The sequence below is a fragment of the Hirundo rustica genome, chromosome 15 (assembly GCF_015227805.2).
Source record: "Hirundo rustica isolate bHirRus1 chromosome 15, bHirRus1.pri.v3, whole genome shotgun sequence".
NCBI lineage: Eukaryota > Metazoa > Chordata > Aves > Passeriformes > Hirundinidae > Hirundo > Hirundo rustica.
The window spans coordinates 14075559-14098614 of NC_053464.1; the positions used below are offsets into that span (position 1 = coordinate 14075559).

Here is a 23056-nt window from a genome sequence, read left to right on the forward strand (position 1 = left end):
GCAGTGACACTCGGCTCACCTGAGCCTCTGTCCATATGGGGCTCGGTGCAGTGCTCTGTGCCCGGGCTTGGCAGCCCATGGTGGAGGGCAGTGATGTCTGGGAGCCCCCAGCCCTTGCTGGGAGTTTGCACGGTTGCTGAGGGAGCAGGCTGGGAGAAGAGAATCCCATCAGGATTCACAAACCTGGGGAAGCCACACTCAATTTGGGGGTCTGAGTTGGATCACCAGCGGCTGGAGCGGCACACATGGGAAAAGCAAGTCCCCATGTGCTTGTCCTGCTCTTATGCTCTTCCCTTTGTACCCACTATGGCTCCGGTTGGAGGCAGAATTTGGGGTTAGAGGGATCTTTCCCTCACGAGTATAACCGTGGGGCTGCAGAGAACAGTGTGGTGAAGGAGCAGCCCCCTGCTCCAGCCTCTCACTCCCACATCCCCCACTCTCACAGCCCCTGTTCCCAAATCCCCCACCCCCACAGAGCACACCAGAGACCCTGTTCCCAAATCCCCCACTCCCACAGCCCCCTTTGCACAGCGCTGGACATTTCTGAGCCGGTGCTCTTTGTGTGATTCTGCCCTGTCAGGGCAGCAGCAGCTCCACACCTTTCCCAACAGATCCAGGCCAGGAGCCTCCCTGAATGTATCCGACATCGAGCCAGGCACATGATCAGTGCGGGGTAAACAAGCTGGGGCAGGGCTGTTTAATGCTAATATGTGGCTACAGGGAGGGAAAACCCATCTTTCCAGCTATTCCACACCCCCTTTCCCCAGATTTAAACAATCAGGGTGGCTCTACACGTGCAGAACAGAGGGCACCATTCTGCCAAAGTGGTTTGGTTTTGGCCAATGCCACTTCTCCGGGGTTCCTAAGTTGGTGCTCTTCCTTCTGTGCCCATCATAAAGGGGATGTTGGAACAAATTCCTGGCTGATGAGTCAGGAAAGTGGCTCCTGGATGGGCTGGGAACATCACTCACCACTTTCTAGGTCACCAGGGCGGTGATCCACAGTTGCCCTCCAAGGACTGCCAGGTGGGCAGGTGTCCCACCGAGCACCCAGGCTGTCACCCGTGCGTCTGCCTGATGCCACCCTCAAAAGATGTGCCAGGATTTAGTGGGACACGAATTTAGCAGCACTGGCAACACAGCCCTGAGGACAGCACGAGCCATGCAAAGACAAAAAGAGCATCTGCTGGGGACAAGCCTTCTCCCAGTGGGAATACAATACCCAGGTGCTGTCTCCTGGAGGAGACCGAGAACTCCCAGTTTTGACGTGGGTACCCAAGGGCTGCACAATGTCCCCTGTGCCCACTCATTCCCTGTGCTCAGGCCAGGCAGTGGAGCCAAGAGAGTCCCCAGCTGAGAGACAGACGATAGCAGCCCCAGCTCACACTAACAGTGTATTTATTGGAGTATCTCACATGCAGGAACCAAGGAGATGATTTCTGGAGCAAGTTAAACAATGGCAGATTAATACAGTTGTCTCGTCCTTAACGGAAACACTTTCTACTTGAACACAGCGATGTTTTAGTGTTGGGTTTCTCTGCTTTTTGTGTGTTTTGTTTCTCTTTTCATAGTCGATCTCTTTAAACAGTTATGTCCCCTTTCTCCCCCTACCCCGTTCCCAAACAAAAAAATATCCAGTATCTTCAGTAAATAAATATTATCCACTTTTATCTGGAAAGCCTACAGCTGTAATATACAGAGAAGCTATTACACAGGTTACGTTTGTAGGGTTAACAACAGCTCATAGGAACATGGAGGGAATGAGGAGCTCGTACTCATAAAAACACGGAGCAGGGTGGGAATTTTGGAGTAGTGGGTTTGCCATGGGCTAAAGAGAACCAGCACCAGAGCTCGGTGCTGCTCAAGGCCAGCTGGCTCTTGGTGATACAACAGCCTCACCTCTCTCCAGGGGAGGAGGAGGTGTGAGGAACCTGGGGCTGGAGGCTGCAGTTTGGGATGGATGGGTGGAAGGTGCTGTGTGGGCACCTCGTCTCCTTGGCTGGTGGGAGCCCACGGCAGCGGAAGGGTTACCTCCAACACAGCTCTAAATCCACTCACTGCTTCACTCTTTCCATAAAAATAACTGTTCCGAGCTGTTTTTTTCCAGGGGAGGCTCCGCAAGGCTTGTGGTCAGCCCTGAGGAGGTAAACAATGACGGAGCCGGATGGGGATGGACGGGGATGGAGATAGCAAAAGCAGTTCCCGCTCCAGGGCCCCCAGCAGCTGCAGGAGACTCAACAACTCACTGGGTGAAACTAAGTGTTGGAAATCCATCTTGTTTGCTCTCCTGGGCTGCACGTCCTAACCCTGTAGGTGACATCGGGAGAGCAGGGAACAGAGGAGCAGGGCCGGGCTGTGCTGGCCGGGAGCTCCCGCATGGAGGGACCGTCACCCCTGCCCTGCACCTGAAACCACGGCCCGGATCTGTTCTTCCACCACTGGAGGGAAACGTCTCGCCACCACAGCCAGCTGCCTGTCCTCCATTTCAAAGCGGAAACAGCCAATGTACCCCATCAAAAAATGCTGAATGAAGTCTAAGAAAGAGAAATCCTCACTAAAAAAAAAAAAAATCCTTCAGCTTGGAGGTGCAAGACCTGCCCTGGGGATGACAGAGCTGGTTTGAGCAGCACATCCCAGAGATGGAGGCTGTGTTAATCAGAAGGGAAAAGGTACGTTGGAGGCTACGTGAGGGTCCCAGTATGGACCAGTCTCAGCGTTTATGCTGTTCCCTTTAAGAGACACCTTGCTACGTTTTTATGAGCAGTTCTCCTATGAGCCTTACCTACACCCTAAACACCCTAAATGTCTGTACAGCACATTGTTATCTATTACATCTGCTGAAGATGCAGCTGAAATCTACACAGAACAATTAAAAAAAAAAAAAACAAACAAAACCAAAGGATATATTTAAATAGAAACCATTGATTCCTTACATCTCAGCACATGAAGAGTTAACAGAAGAGGTTAAAAAACACACCGGAAAGAAAATATATAGATAAAATAAATATTTTAACCTAGAATAGGGCGCGATTAGAACTTACAAAGGGACCCCAAGAATAATTTAGTGTCATTGAGTGTCAAGCTGTGATTCCTAATATGCTTCGAAAGCGCTGGGATGTTGTTTTTTTTATGGAAAGTGGATCAGGCTGCAGCTCCATCCCTGTTCTCGCAAGCATCGGAGCCACTCGAGTCCTCTGCCCACTTGCACAGAGGAAGCACTTAAGAATGAAAGCGGAGGAAGGATAAATTGAGAAGTTGGTCTCCTGAAGTGGAAAACCCCTTCCCTTTCCCTCAGACAGTTCCCACCGCTCCGGTTTTCTGCAGACCACAAGAGGACAGGGAAGATGAGAGATCCTGATACAGGACATTTGGGAGGCTCTAGCGTAGCTCTTGTATTTGTTAAAGGAGGTTTGCACCAAACCACCTGCTCTGCCACACTCTGTTCCCTTTGGTGCTTCCAGCCCTGAGAGCCGAGTGTGGTGGATTTGGGCTCCAGATCCAGCCCGGGTCTTTCCAAAAGTACATCTCCTCCCAAGGCAGGCATCTCCTGGGAGCTGCTCTACTTCCAGCAGAGCCACCACTTGTGCTGGTGGCACCTGCCACTCCCTGCAAGCAGTGCCACGGCTTTCCAGAGGATAATGCGGAGTGTCAGCAGGGACCACGGATTGCCTGGGGCTGCACACACCAAAAGAGCCCCCTGAGCTCTGCCAACACACGCTCTGTATTTTCCCCCCAGTCCCAGCCTTCTCATTCCACCTCTTTTCCTCCCAGCTGGAGACAGCAATCACCGACAGCTCTGCAGAATCTTCCAGAAAGGGACCGGATTCTCCCTAAAGCAACACCTTGGAGGTCCCAGGACAGGTTTAGTGCTAAAGAAAAAAGCATTAAAAGCACATTACCCCAGCACCTTTTGGCTGAGGGCTGGGGGATGAAGGGCCAGCACAGCTGCAGCAGTGGGACGCTGCGGGGGCTTGGTGACAGTGACATCTGTGCCACTCTGCACCATCTGACAGTGTCCCCATGCCTGAGCAATGCAATTATCTCCTCTGGCGTGGCAGGGAAGCTGGATTAACATGCTTAGAATCACCTGATGTAGCCATTTACAGGGTCAATGTGTTTCAAGGATTTAGAAGAGAAAATACACACTTAAAACACCCACAGAGCTTTCTGCAATGACAAGAATATCAGCAATTCATGTGCTGGCGAGACTGCTCAGGCGATCACCAGACGCCGCCTGAAATCAAATCAGCGTTGCCACAGAAGCTTCCTCAGGTTTCTGCAAGCCGGTGGGCACATCTGACGTGTTGCAGCAAGCTGGCAGTGCCAGTCCCTGAGCATTGGGCTCACCTTGTGTTGAGCAGTGAGGGCAGTGGGTGAGAGCAGGGGTGTGCAATGCAGCCAAGGCAGACCGTTCCATTAGCCACGGAGAAGATGGAATGGGAGAGAGCCTCTGCAGACCCACACAGAAGGGCTTCAGCTGGAGAGAGGGCCAGCAAGTGGGGAGAAAAGCTTGATCCCCAAGTTATCTCCATCCTTAAACTGGTCTTCCCTGTCCATTTGTAAGCCGTGCCGCACACGGCAGTGATGAGGTGTCACGTCAGCGCAGAGGGGTGGCAGGACAGCCCTGCCTGGGCCCAGCTACATATGGAGGGATCCTGGAAGAGGCTACAGGCAGGGCAGGACAGAGGAGACGATGAGCAGGGAGAGCACAGAGTGAAACCTGACCCGGGACGGCCTGGAAATCCTGCACCAAACAACATTTCCCTTCAAAGATTAATGTGTCCGCTGTCAAAGTCCATCAGCGCTGCAATCAGGCATTTGGTAGCAGGCTTTGTGTGTCACAACGTCCCAAAGGGGGTGGTCCTCAGAGAGTATGGTATGGGCTGATAAAATGCTACACTCAGATAAAAGCTTCTATCGCTTGGCCTAGAACAAGTTTCCAGAGAGCTTGACACACATCAGCATCCTGGGAAGCTCAGACATGTCAGGTCAGAAGGAGGTTGCCTAAGCCAAGGAACACCCTGAGGAAGAGGGGCTGGAGCCTGCTGCCTGCACGGGCGTTTAGCTGATAAAGTGCCTCTCTGTCAGGATGGGAGATTCTCCTGCCATGCACTGCTCAGCTCTCTCTTTGATCCTGCAATCCTGTGCCACTGGCTTCCTCCCAAGGAACACGCTGGGGGACGCGGCGATGGCTGGAGCTGCCTGCTCCGGCTCTGCCTGTCAGCCCAGCAAGGCAGGCACACAGGCTGGAATCCCTTCTGGCAGCCCCAGAGGAGCAGGAATCCTGGCCATGCCTCTGGCAAGCAAGAGAATATGCTTGTTTGCACAGAGACTGCAACCCCGTAGGAGCCGGGAGTTAATGAAGGGCAGGGGGATCAAAGGACATTCCAAAAATTACAAATAGCACGGTCACAATCATTTCAACACTTTCTCAGGCCTAAAACTGGAAGGAAATGAGGAGTTTCACCTCCAGTACAGGCTGGCACGGCTAATCCCTCCATGGTAACCATCTCCCTCAGCATTCCACACAAACCTCTGAGGTTTGCCTCTTTTCCTCATCCCTGCCCCCAAGAAGCAGCATGCCTATCCTACCAGGCATGGCAGGGAATCCAGGAAGCTCAGTTCACACCCAATCCATGAGCAAGTCCCGTCCCTCTGCATGGAAGTTTACACCAAATGCAGAGCTAGCTCTACAGCCACCAGAGAAGGAGTCTAAGGTAAGGAGAAAATAACCAAGCTATTTTAAAAGGCAAACACGCCAGGAAAACTCCTGTGTGAGAATGGTCTCCCAAAGAGCAAGGTGCTTTCTGTACCATCGTTACAGCAACCATTTAGCCCAGCATTTTCCATTCTTATCAACTGCCAGAGCTACTGGACATGGCCAAAACAGACTGCTTCAAAATTAGAGCAAGCCCAGATAAAACACAAGGCAAAAAATACCCTGTGAGATTTAGAAATGAAACACCGCAGAAAGTGGGGAAAAGCGACCACCATATGGTACCAGGAGATGTGTGAGTGGGAGAGTAAAGGATTTTAACTTGTGAAGCACATGTTGAAAGGGGAACAGTTGTTCCTTGCTGTCGAATCCAACACGAAAGCCAATACATTAACATTTTATCTAAAAATAAAGACACACTCCCCCTGAACATTCCAGCTCAGTCAATTACATGCTGATTGACAGAGCCGTCTACTTGGCAGGACCTGCCTACAGAAGAGGATGATCCCTACATAAATTGAAGGGCAAGGCTGCTCTCTCTCCCCCCTGGGCTTTTGTTTCAGCCCAGTGTGACGTACTCGTGCATTCTGAAGGGGTTTTCAGCATCAAGAGCTGGTTTTGTGCAGCTGGGACAGGAAGGAGGGGATTAAGCGAGTGCTAGAGAATCGTGGTCTGGCAGGAATAGTGTTGGATTTAAATAGAAAGAGTCAGCTTGTGGGGGTGGATCATTTGGGGAGGGAGGGAAGGAGAAGCAAACTATGGAATGGAGGGGACGGGAGTCGTTGTTAGCCAAGGGCTGTGGGAGGACGAAGTGGCCGTGAGGCGACATTCGCCGGTGGAGCACAGGGGCGGGCGGGCGGCTCCGCGCCACCTTCACAGTGCGAAGAGGGCGTCCTCCGAGCGCTCCTGCTTTTTCCTGCTGGAAGGATTTGTCGGAGGGGTGGGGGCTTCCAGGGGAGGGGATGGCAGATTGGGAACCATCTCCGCCGCTTTGGCTCGCTCTTCTAAAAATTTGTCAAACTCTGCAATGCAAAAACAGAAGGAAGACAAGTAAGAACGGGGGCCGTGGGTTTGGCCCCGGGGACAGAGGTTGGCAGGGGCTGAAATTCCAGGGCCTGGCATCCTGTCGGGCTGTGTTTGCAGGCACGGATACCGGTACAGCCTGACTTCCTCGGGAAAGGGTACAGCCGTCCTTGGAGACAGCCGAGCTCAGGCAGCAGCTGGAATCAAACCCACACTGTGCCACCGGCTGTGACAGAACCAGGGGAACATCATTCCAAAGGGCTGAGCAGCCTGGGGACGCATTCCTGCTGGCACAAACACAGAGCACAGCCAAGGAAGATGGCAGGGAAGCACTTACAGCCAGGAGGGCTCCCCACACCATAAACATGAACCTTTTGCTGTGAAATGCTCTCCTCCCGCCTCTCTGAGCGTGGAAGCATTTGCTGGGGAACATCAGGCTGGGAGAAGGCAGCATCTCAGCAGGGATCAGAGCAAATTCCATCTGAGCACTAACCCGAGAATGGCTCATAGCCACGGGCATCTCTGCTTACCTTCACTGGTCACTCCTTCTTCCAGTTCGTTGCCTTTCTGCAACGGGAACAAAAAGGCACGTGAGCAGAGGCAGTGCTTCCCCTTCCCTGTCATCTCCTCCACCTTTAATACAACTGGACAGTTTCCACCACTTGTTTCCACATATTAACCATCGGAGCAGGGCGACCTGGGGGGAATCACACAGCTCCCACACTGCCATTTCACTGTGCTGCAGAGCAGGAGGATGAGCACTGAGGTGCTTCTGAGGACTGCTGGTGGATAGCTAAGCTTTTCCTGTTGGATCTGAATGTTGGTCCAGTGCTGTTTCCCCTTCAGACAGTAATTCTGGTCCAAATCTGAGCTGTGTGAGTCACACACACGCTGTACCAGATGGCATATTTTCTGTCACATAGTCCTTAAAAAAGTCAGGACTGTGGTTTGCATTGTGTCTTCAAGTAAAAGGCGCTTTTAGCTGACAAAGGACACGTGCAAAACTGTTTGGGGTCAACATTCCTCCTGTGAGAGTTCGTTTTAGGTTTCATACAAAAATATAGCAGCTTTCCTGTGGCCATGCTGTACAAAGACAAGACCAGGGTGAGCTGGATGAAGGACACTGACAGCAGTTAGTGTTCGTCCGTCAGAATCAAAGGCTGGGATTGCCACAGGGTCACTGCATTTCCACCGGTTTGTGCATTATGTGCATTTCAAATAATAAAATTAAAAGTCCAGGGACAGGCACCCTTGTCAATCTGTCAGGATGTTTAAGATGGGTAAAAATGCTGGTTGAAAACCTCATGTTGAAACTGCTTTGAAAAAGTGAAGTATTTGTCTATACTTGGCTTTTCTACCAGGAGTGGGAACATACTGAGTGGCCTCACATTATTTAGAGCCTGAGCATCTCCTGGCTTTCTGCTGCACTGAGGTTTCCAAAGGTTCACACAGCAGCCTCTTCACAGGCAGAGCTGCGTTTGTCCCAGTGTACCCCAAAAAGGGTAAGGAAACAACAATTATCTAACCTAACCTCTCCTGGGAAGTAGAGAACTGAAATGAGCTGTTAAGAAAACAAGGAGGAGGGGACCCAGAGTGAAAAACAAAAATCCAGTCCAAATTTTCACAGGCATCTCTCTGCTGCACCCACATAGGGTTGGGATGGGGACCCAGGGACATCCCCAGGCTTGCTCAGGCATTTCCAGGACACTTCTCTGCTTTGTTCCCTTTGAGCAAATCTGTGCTGGCTGAGGATGACAGATGCACAGAGCTACCTCCATATCTCTCCATCAGATCTTCTCTCCCTCTAAGTTAATTTAAATGGCAAAGAGAAAAGTTTATTGGTTAAGCAGAGTGGACATGCTACATTTACTGTATTTCTTTAACAAAATGAGGCTAGTTTGTAATTAAATTTGAAAGCGACTCCTGTACCGAGGCCCGATAAGCCTACCTGCAGCTGGAACCCAGTGACATTTCAGAGACAGCCAGTCAGTCTGCCCAGATCAAACACTGAACCCAGAATCTCTTTAAGCACCTCAGGCACCTCTGGAGAGCTGGAGAATTTTCTTCCCTTCAATACAGCCAGCTCCTCCAGTGCCAGAGCACAGGGCTGACGTGCCAGAGCGTGCCTGCAGCTCTGCTTCCAGCTGAATCCCACAGCTCCCAGCTGGGAGCTGAGCTGGCAGCACCAAGGGGCTGGGGGAGACCCTAAGGAGTTGGGAGTTTTCTGCCTGAAGCTGGAAGAATGGGAGGAGATGATCCTTGGGGATATGATGACTGCAAGTTCAGTTCACTAAAACCATATTTAAAAGAACAGTGTGAACACAACCCACCCCCCAAAATGCACTAGGTTGATTTGAGTCATATGCTTACATTGAAAAAAAACCAAAACAGAATAAATGTGTACTAGTTGTTTCCTGCTTTACTGCAAAACAAACTTTAGGGTGAAGGCAGAACTACTTTTAGTTCTGCTTTTTGTTTGTCTGTTTGTTTGTTTAATAATTACCAGACAATAATAATTTAGGAGAAAGTTATAAACATTGAAGAGAGACTGTTATAAATTTTTATTACTACTATTATGAAACATGTCAAGATTGCCTGCCAGTTTAACAAAGACATCTTGATTTGAAAGGAATCTAAGCCCTGATCCAGCATCTCTTAAAAGCATGCCTCAACATAAGCATGAACTTAGATCCTGTCTGAATAATGCAGCTTTAAACATGAACTTTAAGTCTGGTGCAGAAAAAATCAGCCCATATTTAATGCTTTCCTGTTTGAGGATCAGAATCCCACGTTTTCTGGAACACGTGAAGTTCTGTGATGTTCACATGGAGAAGGGGAAAATAAAACAGCCCAGAAAAAAAGTGTTTTGATTGAATTGCTGAGCACGACCCTGACTCCTCCTGCTTAGATATCCCCTCCAAAGGGAACCAAACTCTCTGCTTGGGAAGTTTCACTGCTTCCCGCTATGAGAAGGTCCAGGAACTCAGCAATGCATTGAAAGTTACCCGTGCAAGTGAAAAATGAAAATATAAAGAGTCTCACCAAGTCGGTACTGAGCCACTCCTCAATGTCATCCATGACAGAGGACTGTGCAACAGGGATCTAGGGAGTGCAGCGAGAGAACAGCAAGGCAGGCAAAAACCAAAACACATCCACAATCATGGCCACAGAGCGATGGAAAACGCCAGAAATAAGATTAAAAACAAAACAAAAACAAAGATGTAAGATGTGCTGGAAAAAAAAAAATAAAAGGCAACAAAATATAAATGGCATTTCAAATAAAGAAACAACTTGGAAAGGAAATTATGAACAACAAGGCTAAAAAAAAACAAGAGAAAGATTATGGGGAATGACGTGACTGGGTGCCAGCGTAAGATGAGTAACTTCTCGACCACATATTAAAACCATCAAGATGGACTGATGATTCTAATCTTGATCGTGAAATGCTTTTAAGGGTAGAATACTGGATATCAGTTAGGTTTTGAAATGTTAAATTTACACCTTTTTGTTGGTTTTTTTTTTTGTTTTTTTTTTTTTAATGGGTATTAGCCACAGTGAAGGGTTAGAAAAAAGAGGGGCACAAAGTCTTCAGACAACGCTCCTATGAAAACAATTTGGTTTTCCCTGCAGGTGGAGAAGTCAGAGCCCAGGGTGCAGTCATGCTTCCTCCCAGATCCTCCTCCCACCACACCACCGAGCTGTGGCAAGCCTTGGCACAAGGATTTAAAGCTAAACTGTCCCAGCTCCCAAATCCCACTCCTCTGCCAAAGGTGACCCTCGGCAGCAGAGCCCAACGTGTGCCAGTGCAAAGTGCGGAGCCTCAGAGGTGAGGGAGGAGGAGGACGGGGCAGGGGAGGAGAGCACAGCCCCAGAGCTGCAGCAGGGCTCTGCAGGGCAGCTCAGGCTCCAGGGACACTTTAACACTCAGGCACGGATGGTTTGATTCTGTCCCTGCAGTGGAACTGCTCACGTTCTTGGTGTGATTGCAACAGGCAGTGCAGAAGCAGCGATTTCACGCAGTGCTCAGGGTAACTGGGTCAGCAAAGGGAAATTACTGAGTATTAGGTGTAGAATTTCCTGACTTAACTACACTGCTTAAATACAACAGAGGCCTGCCGAGGTAAACAGGAAAACACCACAATAGATCTGGTAAGGACAACCTGAAAAATAGTTGGAAAAACAATGTCAGACATGCGAGTTCCAGGCCAGGGCACAGCAGCTGAGCAGCAGGGCTGGCAGGGAGGAGACCTGGCACTGTTGGAGCGACTCTCCTAGGCAGAAAAGGTGTCAGGGGTTCTCCACAGCTTTGCCTGACACCTCTCACAGGAATCACCCACCCTGGAAGTGATAAAAATCCCTGTGGATGTGGTGCTACAGGACATGGCTGAGTTGTGGCCTTGGCAGTGATGGGTTAATTGGTTGGACTTGATAGTCTTGGAGGTCTTCTCCAACTTTAATGACTCTGTGGTTCACTAAGAGCTGGAAAATTCCCTGCAGATGCATTTCCTGGGAGATGTAGTTTTCTGGGGCACTTTTAGCAGAGGAAGATGGACAGATGCTGGATCAGAGGCTGAGGCTGTTTAGCAAAGCTCCTCAGGAATTTTCTCACAGAATCAAGTGGCCCTTTGTACTGAGGAGGCCAGCTAAGCCCTTGCTTGAGGTGAGGTGTGCTAAAGTGGGTTGGTTGTGCCAAAGAACTGGAAATCCAGAACTCAATCCAAAGCATCTCCCTCACAGAGCAGCACCAGGAAGGTGGCTGGGCTCTGACTTGAGAGGCTGCTGGACAAAGTGACAGTTCCCAGGGTCAGAGGTACCATTTTGCTTCCAGAGAATTCATAAAGATCCCAAACAGAAAATAGAATCGTGCAGTTTCCTCTGGAATGGGCTGGATTTCGGGTAACTGCCCCTTTCTGATTTCCTGAACCATGCACACACAGTGTGAGCTGAAGCTGCTGTGAGCTGGCCCACACAGCCACAAGCACCTTCCAACACGTTCCTTCCCAAGGACAAGTTGCATCTTGTAAAACTGTCTCCTTGGTTTAACAGCTTTATAAAATATTGGCTTCAGAGATATAAAGTAATGAGTTTATTCAGCCTACAGCAATCTAACACCTCCTGCAGAAGTTGCACTGCTGCCTCTCTCCCGTGTTGCTTAACCTGCATGCAGTAGGTAACACCATGGAAGGTGCAGCCTCTGAGCTGTTGGCTGGTTTGCAGCTCAGAAAGGTGCTTATGTTTCTCTAAGGGTAAGAACAAGTGCATGGGAGGGAGGAGGAAAATGCCTGGTTTATTTTTGTTTTTCTGCGAATAAAATTTGCAGGAACACAGGGGGCTCCAAGAGAGCTGGAGAGGGATTTTGCATAAGGACCTGGAGTGACAGGACAAGGGGGAATGGCTTCAAGCTGAAAGAACGTGGATTTAGATCAGATATTAGAAGAGATTATTCCCTGTGAGGGTGGGGAGGTTGCCAGAGAAGCTGTGTCTGTCCCATCCCTGGAAGTGTTCCAGGCCAGGTTGGGTGGGGCTTGGAGCCACCTGGGATAGTGGAAGGTGTCCCTGCCTGTGGCAGGGGGCTGGAATGAGATGATCTTTTATTCCAACCCAAACCATTCCAGAGTTTTATTATATTATGAATAAAAGAGCAGCTGTTCAAGAAAGTGTGGCAGTACTGTGTCCCTGTGTTAGCAGGAACAGCAGCTCAAATCTGATTATCCTGCAAACACGACAGATGACTGATCAAGTACTGAGTTCCTGAGAATCACAGGACTCCTGAATTTGCAGAAGTCCTCGAAGAACAGCTCAGCAGCACAAGAGTTTGTGCTGTGGTGTTTCGTAAGAATTTTAAAAAAAAGAAAGGAAAAAAAAAGCAAAAAAAGGAATTCTACTTTCAGCAAGAGCTACTTACAACAAACAAACAAAGCCTTCAGAAGTGCAAGAGCACTTCTTGCAGAGGAGCAGACAAAGCTGCAAGATAAACATCTGAGTGTGTCAGCCATTTGCTATTCAGCACTGACCTTTTAAAAAGCTTCCCCTGTCTCCCAGCACAACCACTGAAGTGCTGAGGGTTTGTATCTATTGCTCCTTCCATGCACAAACTTCCAGTTTACTTTCCTCAGACTCTGAGCTCCGTTTCCTCATAAACCATGGGTTACGTGTGTCAGGTTTAATTTGTTTGAGAATAAAGAGGGAGGAAACTCTCAAAGAGCAACTGGAAGTTCTAAATTATTTTAACGATAACATTGTACATTTATTTTTCATTTTAAACTGACCATACAGAGAGGCTCAGTTTTTGCCAGTCAGTTGGGTACTTGACTGAAAAATGTGCAGGGGAATTTTGTTATAACTTATCCCTAAATTCCAACAGAGCCAATGTAAAAATAAATTTACTAGTTTACACATTAAAAAAAAAAAAGACAACAGTTTCTGGGAACAAGCAGCAGTGGCAGCCACAGACTACGTGGAAAAAAACTCTGGAATGGGACACAGTCTTGTTGATATTTTGATTATGCAAACTTCCATGGTCCAGGGAAGCTCTCAAGAGAGCTCCCCAGATAGTCAGTGTGGGCTGTAAGAGCTGTTTGGATAAAGATATTGTGATTTTTTATTTTTTTTTTTAAGTGTATACTTAAAGTAAATGAAAATTAAGTCACAAAATATTTTTGGGTACTTTAAGTAACTGGCTTTAATTAAAAGTTGGGCTGATAATTTAAATTCCTTTTTTATTTAGTCTTTGGAAAATCCTACAAATGGGATCATCACAACAGTCCTGAAAGGGAAATGGAAAAGGAGGGCTGGGAGAACAAAAGTGAGTGTTCAATCCCACAAAACCCACAGAAACCTGGAATTCAAGTTCTTACTTATCTAAGTTAGATTGTGTTGATGCTCTCACTAGCAATCAAAAGCCAAAAAGTATTGCCAATATATTTCCTCAGAAGTCATCAAATCCAATATTCTACCCTTAAAAAGACAGTTTGAGGTTATTATTATCACATTTTATTTCTATTAAAAATGATCCCACTGGAAAAGAAGCAGGTATGAAATGACAATTCAGGTCTCTAGGTGAGCTCATTAATGTTCTTAAAATGTTTAACAAGGTTTATGCTAATTGTTGCTAGACTACTGCCTTGTAATAGCTTAGTTAATTCCACTTCTTCCTAGACGTTTAACAAAGCTGACACCAGTTCTTGGTTAGTTGCTGCTCACTCCCCCTCGTTGGTTAGCGGTAGTAAAGCCCTGTCACCCCTACAGCAGCACTAGGAGCACACTAACAGGCTACTCCAGCTTACTACTACAGCCTTACCATCTATTTAAAGCTGTTGTGATCTTGAAATAGCTGCTTGGCCTCAATATTAGAAGGTGTGAGGATTGAATTAACTCCTTGGTTACTCGTAACCGCGTTTGGGCATCGCACGGTGGGAGCCGGGGTGCAGCGCGGTCCCCAGCAGAGCCTGGTGTGCCCGTACAACAGCCAGCCCACCTGGATCTGACCTGTCCAGACAGTGCCAGCCCTCACTGGCACGGGGGATTGGGTTGTCCTTGCTCTGGAAAACACCAGGGCTGGGAAAGGAGACCCCCGTGGTCTTCGGGGAAGGGAGAGAACCTGCTTGCCTTCAACAGGGAGAGGGGTCCCACCACACGGGAGAAATGAGATCTTCACGTGCCTGCTTTTGGGCTTATCCACAGCTCAAGCACTTCAGTCTCCAAGAAGATGATGTTATTCAACAGTCTCACGTTACCCAAGTCATTTCCACATCTCAGATCCTATCTCTCTCTTGAAGGCACATAGCGGCATCCCACTTGGTTACTAATTAACAGAGGTTTCACTTAATCTTTGCTCACCTATCTTCCCTGCAAAGAGGGCTCTCCTCTCTAGCTAGGCATGCTGCTGGCAATCAAGATGGAATGCTGAGTGGTGTTCATGTCACTTCCTGTGAATTCTGGTTCAGTTTCATCCTTCCCCTGCCACTGTCCCAATTAATGTCCTGACACGGTGGCTTAAGCAACACCTACTTCTCACTTTCATAACAAATAACCCATTTGGCATTTGAGTGGGTTGACAGATTATTCTAAGAAAGGAATATATTAATGCAAATCTCAGTAGCTGTCCAATCTCCTGAGAAGGGAACTGAGACTACCTGAACTAAAATATGACTCTGTGGTAAGGTCTGTGCCAAACTGCTGCTGATATGAATCCCGTTGTGAGACCTGCTTGGCAAAACCCTGACCTCACACTGCAGACAGATCTGTCACTGCAACAGCAGCTTACCTCCCATCCCTCAGTCATATAAAATCCAGAAATATCATTTTGTCTATTTTAGTTCTGTAGGTAGAGCTGGGATGGATAAAAGTGTGGCTTGTGTCTGTCTGCATGGTTCTGGCATCATCTTGATGGCAGAACTGAGCCACAGATTCACTGGAAACAAGAACAACACTGCCAAATTCACTGGGAGAGGAGAGCCAGAGACTGCAAAGGTGTGTGGTGAACTGGGAAGCAGAGAAATGGAGCGGGAAGGACTCACCCAAAGCTAAAATGTATCACTGTGCAGAAAAATGTCAGATTGTGAGGGATATGAGAACCACTCTGGCAGGTGGAGAATTCCTTTCGAGTGGTCTCAGTGTTGTACAGGCACAGGGAACAGCAGTGTCAGCTCACTCCTTTCCTACTCATCAAAGTACAAAAAGTACCCCACAGAGTGGGCACATCAAGTTCATACCTGGGATTCTAGTTATCCACTGGCATTGTAAATGCTACAGGTCATATTAATAAATACTGTTAAGAACTACAGCCAGTTAAGAGAGAAACGGAGTTAAGGATTAGTTTAGTTTTATTTTAGGTATTTCTCTCTTGTATTTAGCATACAAACAAGGTGACAGGTTTGTAAGAGCAGTGACTGGTTGGACAGCCAGCCCCCTTCCCTCCCCAAATCCATATGCCTCCATGAATGCTGCAGTATCCTTTTTCCAGACTGAATAACCACAAGCCAATGAAGGAATACGCTGTTTGCTTTTTTAATAAAGCAGTGGTGTGAGTGGTGTGAACAGCAGGGGTGCTGATTTCATGCTTCCCCGCTCTTGTAAACAGTGGAAAGGCAAAGAAGAGGAACTAACTCAATCACTGGATTATTCATTATGGATGAACATCTAACAGTGGCACAGCGCATCCCTGGCTGCAACAGAGCCACCGAACAGCGAGAGCCTCTGTGAGCCACAGTCAACAGTATCAGAGGCAAAGCTGATACTGCTGCTCATTTTACAGCTTTTCACTCTCACCTTGTGAGCTGTGGGTGTCTGACAGCACCAAAATGACACTCTGGCTCTCAGGGACCCACAGTGGGCTTATCCACGTGTGTGAGCAGGCATGGAGCTGCTTTTGGGCAGGCAGATACAACCCCTGTCCCATCGCTGTGTGTGCAACAGCCATGCAAACAACTGCCAAATTTCCAAACTGGCCCTGAGAAATAATCTGGACTAGCCCTAAATCCTGCAGAATAAATGCAAATGTTTCACAGAGTAGATCCTGCACACTCTGGATTTTATGAACTTTAAACTTCCTGGGATGTTTCTCTTTTTTAAGCACGGGGCAGCTCAGTCTGGAAGTGAGACATCCCTGCTCCACGGGCTCCCTGTGCCCAGCCCCACATGCTGCACTGCCAGCTCACCCCAGAGCAAAGGGAATCCTCCCTGCACCTCTCTGAACTCGGCTGCAGCCACGGCTGTCTCGGGAGGATTTTCTACAGTTAGGTCACATTATTGGTACTAGTCTCAAACACTTAAAATGCTGGATTACACTGTCCAAAAAAATGGTCTTAGAACTTGGCTTTTAGGCATTGCTGAGGCTGTTTTTCCCTTCCTCTGGCTTCTGCACCTAAAGCAGGCTTTGAACTTCTCTCTGCAAGCACATTGATGAAGGACAACTTCAAACAAGGTCAGAATGTGCACAGGTTCAGTGATCTTCAGAAGCCTGATTTTATCAAGGCACTGGCATCGCCAGACACAGGAATTAAATCCTTAAAGCTAAAAACACAATTGTACCTTTTGGAGTCTGATTCCTAATGCCAGTGGGGTTGAAGATGTCAACCTGGGCAGCAGTTCTCCCATTCCCTTCCTTGCATAAAGAATGATCCCTACACTACTCAATTCGACTGCATATGATCCTACAACTTCCCCATGTTTATTCCAGACAGTGAAGCTAAGCACTATCAGAAAAAAGCTGCTTTAAAGACAGATAGCAAGCGTCTTCTTTATGAATAAGATCCATGAGACTTGTGTTTATCCCTCGAAAAGTGGATACTGCATAAATAAATCAAGACAGTAGAAGGAACCAGTTGGATCCCCAGGCCTCTTCTGAAAGTGATGTGGGATCCTACAAATGATTCGGTTGTTTACAGGTCTTTGTGCTGGACAAACCAGAAATTGGTGCAAATCTTTCCCTTTGCCCCAGGTCATGATGTAGGTGGGAAATAAACTCCTTGTACTGTCCGATTTCAAGCGGTTCAATAGGGCAGGACGAGAGGTGAACAGAGGATGGTTATTCTGGGTCAGGGACTGGGGTGGACAGTAGGAATCGCTTCACTGGTGAAGTCCTCACCATTCCTTGTGTAATTAGCCACTTGTCTATGGGCTCCATGTCTGAGTTCCCACCTTTACCTCTCCTCTGCGTTGGGAACAGAAAGGTCCATAAAGAGAGAAACCACAGCAACAACCCGTGATAAAGTAATAAAACAGTTAAAAACTTCACAGACACACACACAAACACACACACACACACAGACACACACACAGAGTTGCCTACAGTAACTTCTGGCAGCAGCTGTGTCCCCCTCTGCCTGTCAGCTCTGTCCAAGGGGGGACAGACCTCACCCAAAACTCTGCACTTCCTACAGACAGCTGACAGCGTTTTAGCACTCCCTCCATGATGTCCTTAAAAATAAAAATAATAATAAAATGAACCAATCACTGGCTAGTAGCGAGGCTGATGCTTGTCATCTTCTTAGAAGAAGGAAAAGTGAGGCTGTACAAGCTTCTGCATTCAGTGAGACTGCACTGGCAACTCTCGAGTCACCCTCTGTGGAGTCCCCCTTGTTTCTGAAGCTGTGGGTTGCAGCACACTCTGCTCATGTCCTTGATCCCAGCAGACAGACTGTGCCCCACACAGACAGCACAGCAGCTCTGTGATGGTGTTGAGTGGAGGGGAAGCCAGGGCAGTTTGCTGCAGTGTCCTGGCAGCCTTTCAAACTGCCCCTCTTGAAAAGCGCAGAGGTTAAAGGACTGCTGATGCATCCAGCTCCCCTGAGCAGGCTGCAGACTGCATGGCACAGCACCACAAACACTCTGAGATGGTTTTGTGTCCTTCAGCACCTCCTCCCTGAGCCAGGGTAGGATGCACAGGCATCTCCAGCTCTGGAGGGGCTTTCTCAGGCTGGGCGGAGTGCAGTGCCTCCGACCCAGAAGTGGGTGAGCTCAGCAGAGAGCCACTGGTGTGTTATGTGCATCCACCCAGACACCTGCACACACGGGGCACCTCTCCAGTCCCCATTAACACAGGTAATGCAGAATCAGCTGCACTCTTTTATGTCTCATTTTCTGAGGAAAAAAAAAAAGGTGGAGGGGAAATCATTCCAATTTAATCTACTCTCTATGCAACACCAGAGAATTGTTTCTTGGACACCTCTCCTCCCAGCTGTGATCACGCAACAACTCTGTGGCAACAAAAGCAATTCCCAACATGGAAAAGCAATATTAAGAAAACAGTGTATTTTTAGCTCATCTTGTTTCCAGCTGCTAAATCACATTAAAAGACAGCTAATGCCACGTGATCAGCCTCCTCTCTGCAGACCATTCCGAGAATGACTACATTAGAAACGTCGGATGTGCTGAATTCTACCACTGGACAACTGTGCTGGAACGAGACACGTGTGAGGAATGTGTTGCAAAGCTTTTGGCTCCTCCCCAGAGCTGTTCTTAAATTAGCTCTACCCAAATTAAAGCCTGTCTTTTCGTTTACGGAGCACTGCCAGTTTTTTGCGACACATGCTGGGGCTGGTAACTTTAGGAGAGTTTAATTTTTATTTCCTTTACGAAGAGACACCCACAAACCTCACAACAGTTGAGAAAAAGTGTTTACCAATTACTGAGCGGCTGCATTTCAAAACTAGCTCTTCTGATTACATGATACAGTCTCCAGGACCTTTGAAAAGAGGCTGAAAGTCTTGACATCTCAGAGCCCCAAGTTCCATAACTCATAAGGCATTTACCCCAAAAAACTTTGACCCTAAGATGAGCTTAGCCACAGCCCTTTGAACTGACAACACTAGGGGCAGAGCAGCAGCTGTGCTGGTGTGAATGACATGTTGTGCTGGTGCCTCGCACAGAACGGGCTGGGAACAAAAGTGTTAATAAATAAAGATATGCCCCTGAGGCCACTGGGGGAATACAGCCCCCTTGACCAGCTAAATGCAAGCCTCTTGCATTTGGTTAGCCAGGAACAAAGAATAGAATCTCAAATCCTTCCCCAGGTCCTGCCAGTAACAGCTCAGTGATACCAGGGGCTTGGGATGTCACACTGGATTCAGGAATTCCTGTGAAGGAATATTTCTGCCTCTGCCTCCTCATGCTTCCCCTTCTCCCTCAGTGCTGCTGCCTTGAGTTTTTGTGGGGCTGAGCTCCAGCTGGTCATGGGGCTGACCTGGGTTATAAATTACCCTTCCTGCAGGACAGGGACAGGAAGAAGCAGGTAATTTGTGGGGTGGGGGATGCTCTGTAAGAGCTGAGGCCCTGCTCCCACTGAACGATGGCCCGGGCGGGCAGGCAGCTGTGATCTGACCCCAGCTGGCTCCCAACATAAATTCTCCCTGGCTTGGAGCACAAGCTGCCAGGCATGCCAGCTGCCCAGAGCACTCCCACTTCATGTCATGAAAGATCCAGGCTGGGATCAGCCAAGGCATGGGGAGGCAATTCTCCCCGCTGAGAGGCATGTGCACACTGCATTGGCTCTCCCACGCTACGCTGGCTCTGCCGTGCTCCCTAGTGGTCATCACAGCCCAAAATCGGACTGGAAAAGGCTCTGAACTTGCTCCTGCCTCTAAAAACTTACACACAGCTGCGTACAAAAGAGCAGCACAGTTTTAAAAAGCAGGGCGGTAGAAAGGAGTCGAGGGATGATCTGAAAGCTCCTTCACTTCTGCCTTCACCGAGGGATGCAGACAAAGCTGCCCAAGCTCTCTCACCCATGTTTCAAGTGCCAGCTGCCGTGAGGTGACAGCACATGGGGCTCTTCTGCCCACACAAGAGAGCAAGAGCCTGCCCTGGGCAGACAGAACAGGCTGCCAGTGAGGGCATTTAGTGCAAAGAATGTGAAGCAGTAAAAGTCTGCATCATTCCTCTCCCTCGTTGTATCCATGCACTTGGAGCAAAGTCTAGTAGTTTAAGACTTTCATAAGCAAAACCAAACAAGCCAAGGCACATCAGTGTTCACAGGACATTCCCCATTAAATTCTTCTCAGCACTGATTCCAGCCAAAGAGCTGGACTCCCCAGACAAGCTGCAAGGACACAGGAGAATTTACCCACTATGATTCTGAAGTCTTTAAGACTGGAGTACAGCATCTCTTTAAAGATCATTACTGAGCAAGTACTCGCTCCCAGATATCAATTTCAAAATAGCCATTACTACCACGTTGCTGGAATACAGAATGAGAAGCTCAGTCAAAGCAGCCGCCTCCAGCTTGGATCCCACACGGATAATAAAGCCCAGAGCCGTGACCTACCCCTCCCGTGTTCTGTTTCCGAACATCCAGGGCGGATGCCAGTCCTTTGACAGCCTGTGGATCCTCGTACGTCACGCTGCAAGAAAAGAACAAACCACAGAACTAGAAACAAAGTCCAGCAATCACCCACAAGCAATCATGGAATCACAGGAAGGCCTGGGTTGGAAAGGATGTTAAAAAATCATCTCATGATTTTTTAATTATGTCATAGGCAGGGACACCTTCCATTATCCCAGGCTGCTCCAAACTCTGTCCAATCTGGCCTTGGACGCTTCCCGGGATGGGGCAGCCACAGCTTCTCTAGCAACCTGTGCTTTACCACCCTCACAAGGAAGAATTTCTTCCCAATATTCAATCTAACCCTGCTCTCTCAGTTTGAAGCCAGGTCCCTTTGTCCTGTCACCCCAGACCCTTGTAAATAGTCTCTCCTCATCTTTCCTGTAGGCTCCCTTCAGGTACTGGAATTAGGTCACCCCAATCCCTTCTCTTTTACAGGCTGAACAATCCCAATTCTCCCAGCCTTTCCTCAGAGGAGAACAACACTCTGGATACCCTGATTTACTCCTCTGGGAACCAGAAAGCACATTCTTTTTCTTAACAAGACTTGGAGGGTACTGTTTGTACCCCAGGAAGAGGAGCTTGCTTTGTACAAAGGCCACCCATCAGTTTTGGAAAGCACCTTGAAGCAAAGAGACTAAGATCAGCATTATGAAAGGCAGGCAAACAGGTCATGAGGCACCCTAAGAAGGTCTAAGAGCAAGTGGGGACTGTAAGAAGAGGCCTGATTGCAGATTATGTTTAGCAAAGACTTAGAGATGACATCTGGAAGCCTGACCTTGATGTGCACATGGGGAGAGAGGCAGAGCGAGACTCGAAGAGAGATGAAATTATGCAACTGCAGTGAAGCAGACAAAGAAATGCACTATTTACAGAGCTGTTAAAAGCTTCTTGAATTGCAATGCAAAAGGGACATGTAGCAGTCAGGTGACAGAGGCAGCAGCAGCCTCTCAGAGAGCACAGTGGTGAACCATGAGCTGCAGCAGACACAAACACGTGTCCATAAATCCTGGAAGGAGCCTGAGCAGGGGGAGCCCTCTCTCCTCCTCGTGCTGGCTTCTCCCAAGCTGTGAGCACAGCACCCAGAGCTCGCACACCCAGAGCTGTCACCTACACACCACGGCATGTCACACTCATGCCTTTCCTCCTCCCTGCTGTTCCTTTTAGGCAGTGCACAATCCAAGGAAGACAGAGCAATCCTCCCTTGTGAAATCATGGATGATCCGTGCTCCTTGTTCCATTAGATACGGTGTGGGAAGAGTAGTTTTGTGCTTCATTTAGCACAAGAGACAGAGGGACCTCGATTAGATCTCTCCTGCAATGCATCTCCTTTCTAACAGTACATTAAGGCTCCCAGCCCAAAATCTCCAGTGGTGGCTTATCCCTCTACATTAGAGCATTTCTTCTCAGCACTGATACCACAGCTGAGGCAGTACCAATATTGATAACTGCAAATAATAGAGCCCAATATATTCGTAGGCTCAAGTTTTCTAAATTTTTGCTAAACTATTTAACAGCATTTCTTAGCTTGAGACGAGATATTGATGATATTCTGACTGCTGGTAGCCACTACTTCCCCTAAAATCTGAAGCCAGGAAGCAAGATATAATATATGAAAGAAAAATACCTGAGTGTGTCTTTTATTGAATATCACTTGACAGGGATCAAAGGGTTTCTTAATAACTGCATAGATTTATTTTACATTAAAATAATTTGACCTGTTAAATGCCCTTGAAAGTGCCAGATTTGCAGCTCTACAGATGCAAGCCCTATGCATATAAACAAATTAGGGGTAGCATGGAGCCAGGGAAGCTACACTGCCTTGACAGCCTGTGAGAGTCTGACTGGGGCCAAAAGCACAGTTAACTAGATGGTAATTCTGTTTCCAAGCCTTTGATGACAGTAATTCAGTCACCAAAGTACATCCATGACCTTGAGGTGAAGGACCCCTCTGTTCCTGTATCTCAAACACGGGTGGATGGGATGACAAGCCTTTAGGAGAAGGCAGAAGTACAGGCAAGCACACTTCCAAATTTCCGGAGAGCTCATGAATTAAGATAGTCAGAACCCAGTCGGTCTGCCCTGTCCAGCAGCAGGAACTTCTCCACTTGCTCACACTAATAACAACCAAAAGGACAGGGATTGGATTAAAAGCACAAAAACGTACACCAAAACTACTTCTTCAGCCTTAAGAAGTTTAAGATTGATGCCCTTAAAACAGTAGTGCCATGACTCAGTGCTAAAGACAAGCTCCAACTTACTTCTTTCGCTGCTCAGCCAAGGAGCTGCCTCTTGTCTGTGCAAACATGTCAAAGTCATCACGAGGATTACTGTGCTGGAGGGAGCTGAGTGTGCCACTGACACTGTTTGTGCCCAAGTCTGCAACCAGAGGAGAAAAAATATTGAAGCAGTGAAATAACAAACCATGTGCAAACACCATCATCATTAACAGATGCAGCACTGAGGACAGTTTTGTTCAAAAAAGGCTGGAGGATG

The 23056-nt window shown here is 48.1% G+C and overlaps 1 protein-coding gene across 3 annotated transcripts in view; it reads right to left on the reverse strand.

Annotated features, from left to right (window-relative positions):
• Positions 1–1380: 1380 nt before the first annotated feature.
• The window catches only part of TOM1L2 (target of myb1 like 2 membrane trafficking protein), a 56477-nt gene continuing 34801 nt past the window's right edge, over positions 1381–23056 (reverse strand). Inside the window, exons 11-16 of one of the 3 annotated variants that reach the window (XM_040079474.1) lie at positions 22822–22939; positions 20504–20579; positions 17327–17392; positions 9781–9840; positions 7269–7305; positions 1381–6737 (exon numbers count right to left, since the gene is read on the reverse strand). In XM_040079474.1, the coding sequence (XP_039935408.1) occupies positions 6589–6737; positions 7269–7305; positions 9781–9840; positions 17327–17392; positions 20504–20579; positions 22822–22939 (506 nt within the window). In that variant the 3' untranslated portion in view covers positions 1381–6588. The remainder of the gene's footprint in view (positions 6738–7268; positions 7306–9780; positions 9841–17326; positions 17393–20503; positions 20580–22821; positions 22940–23056) is intronic. The other 2 variants (XM_040079475.1, XM_040079476.2) reach the window with 2 other exon arrangements.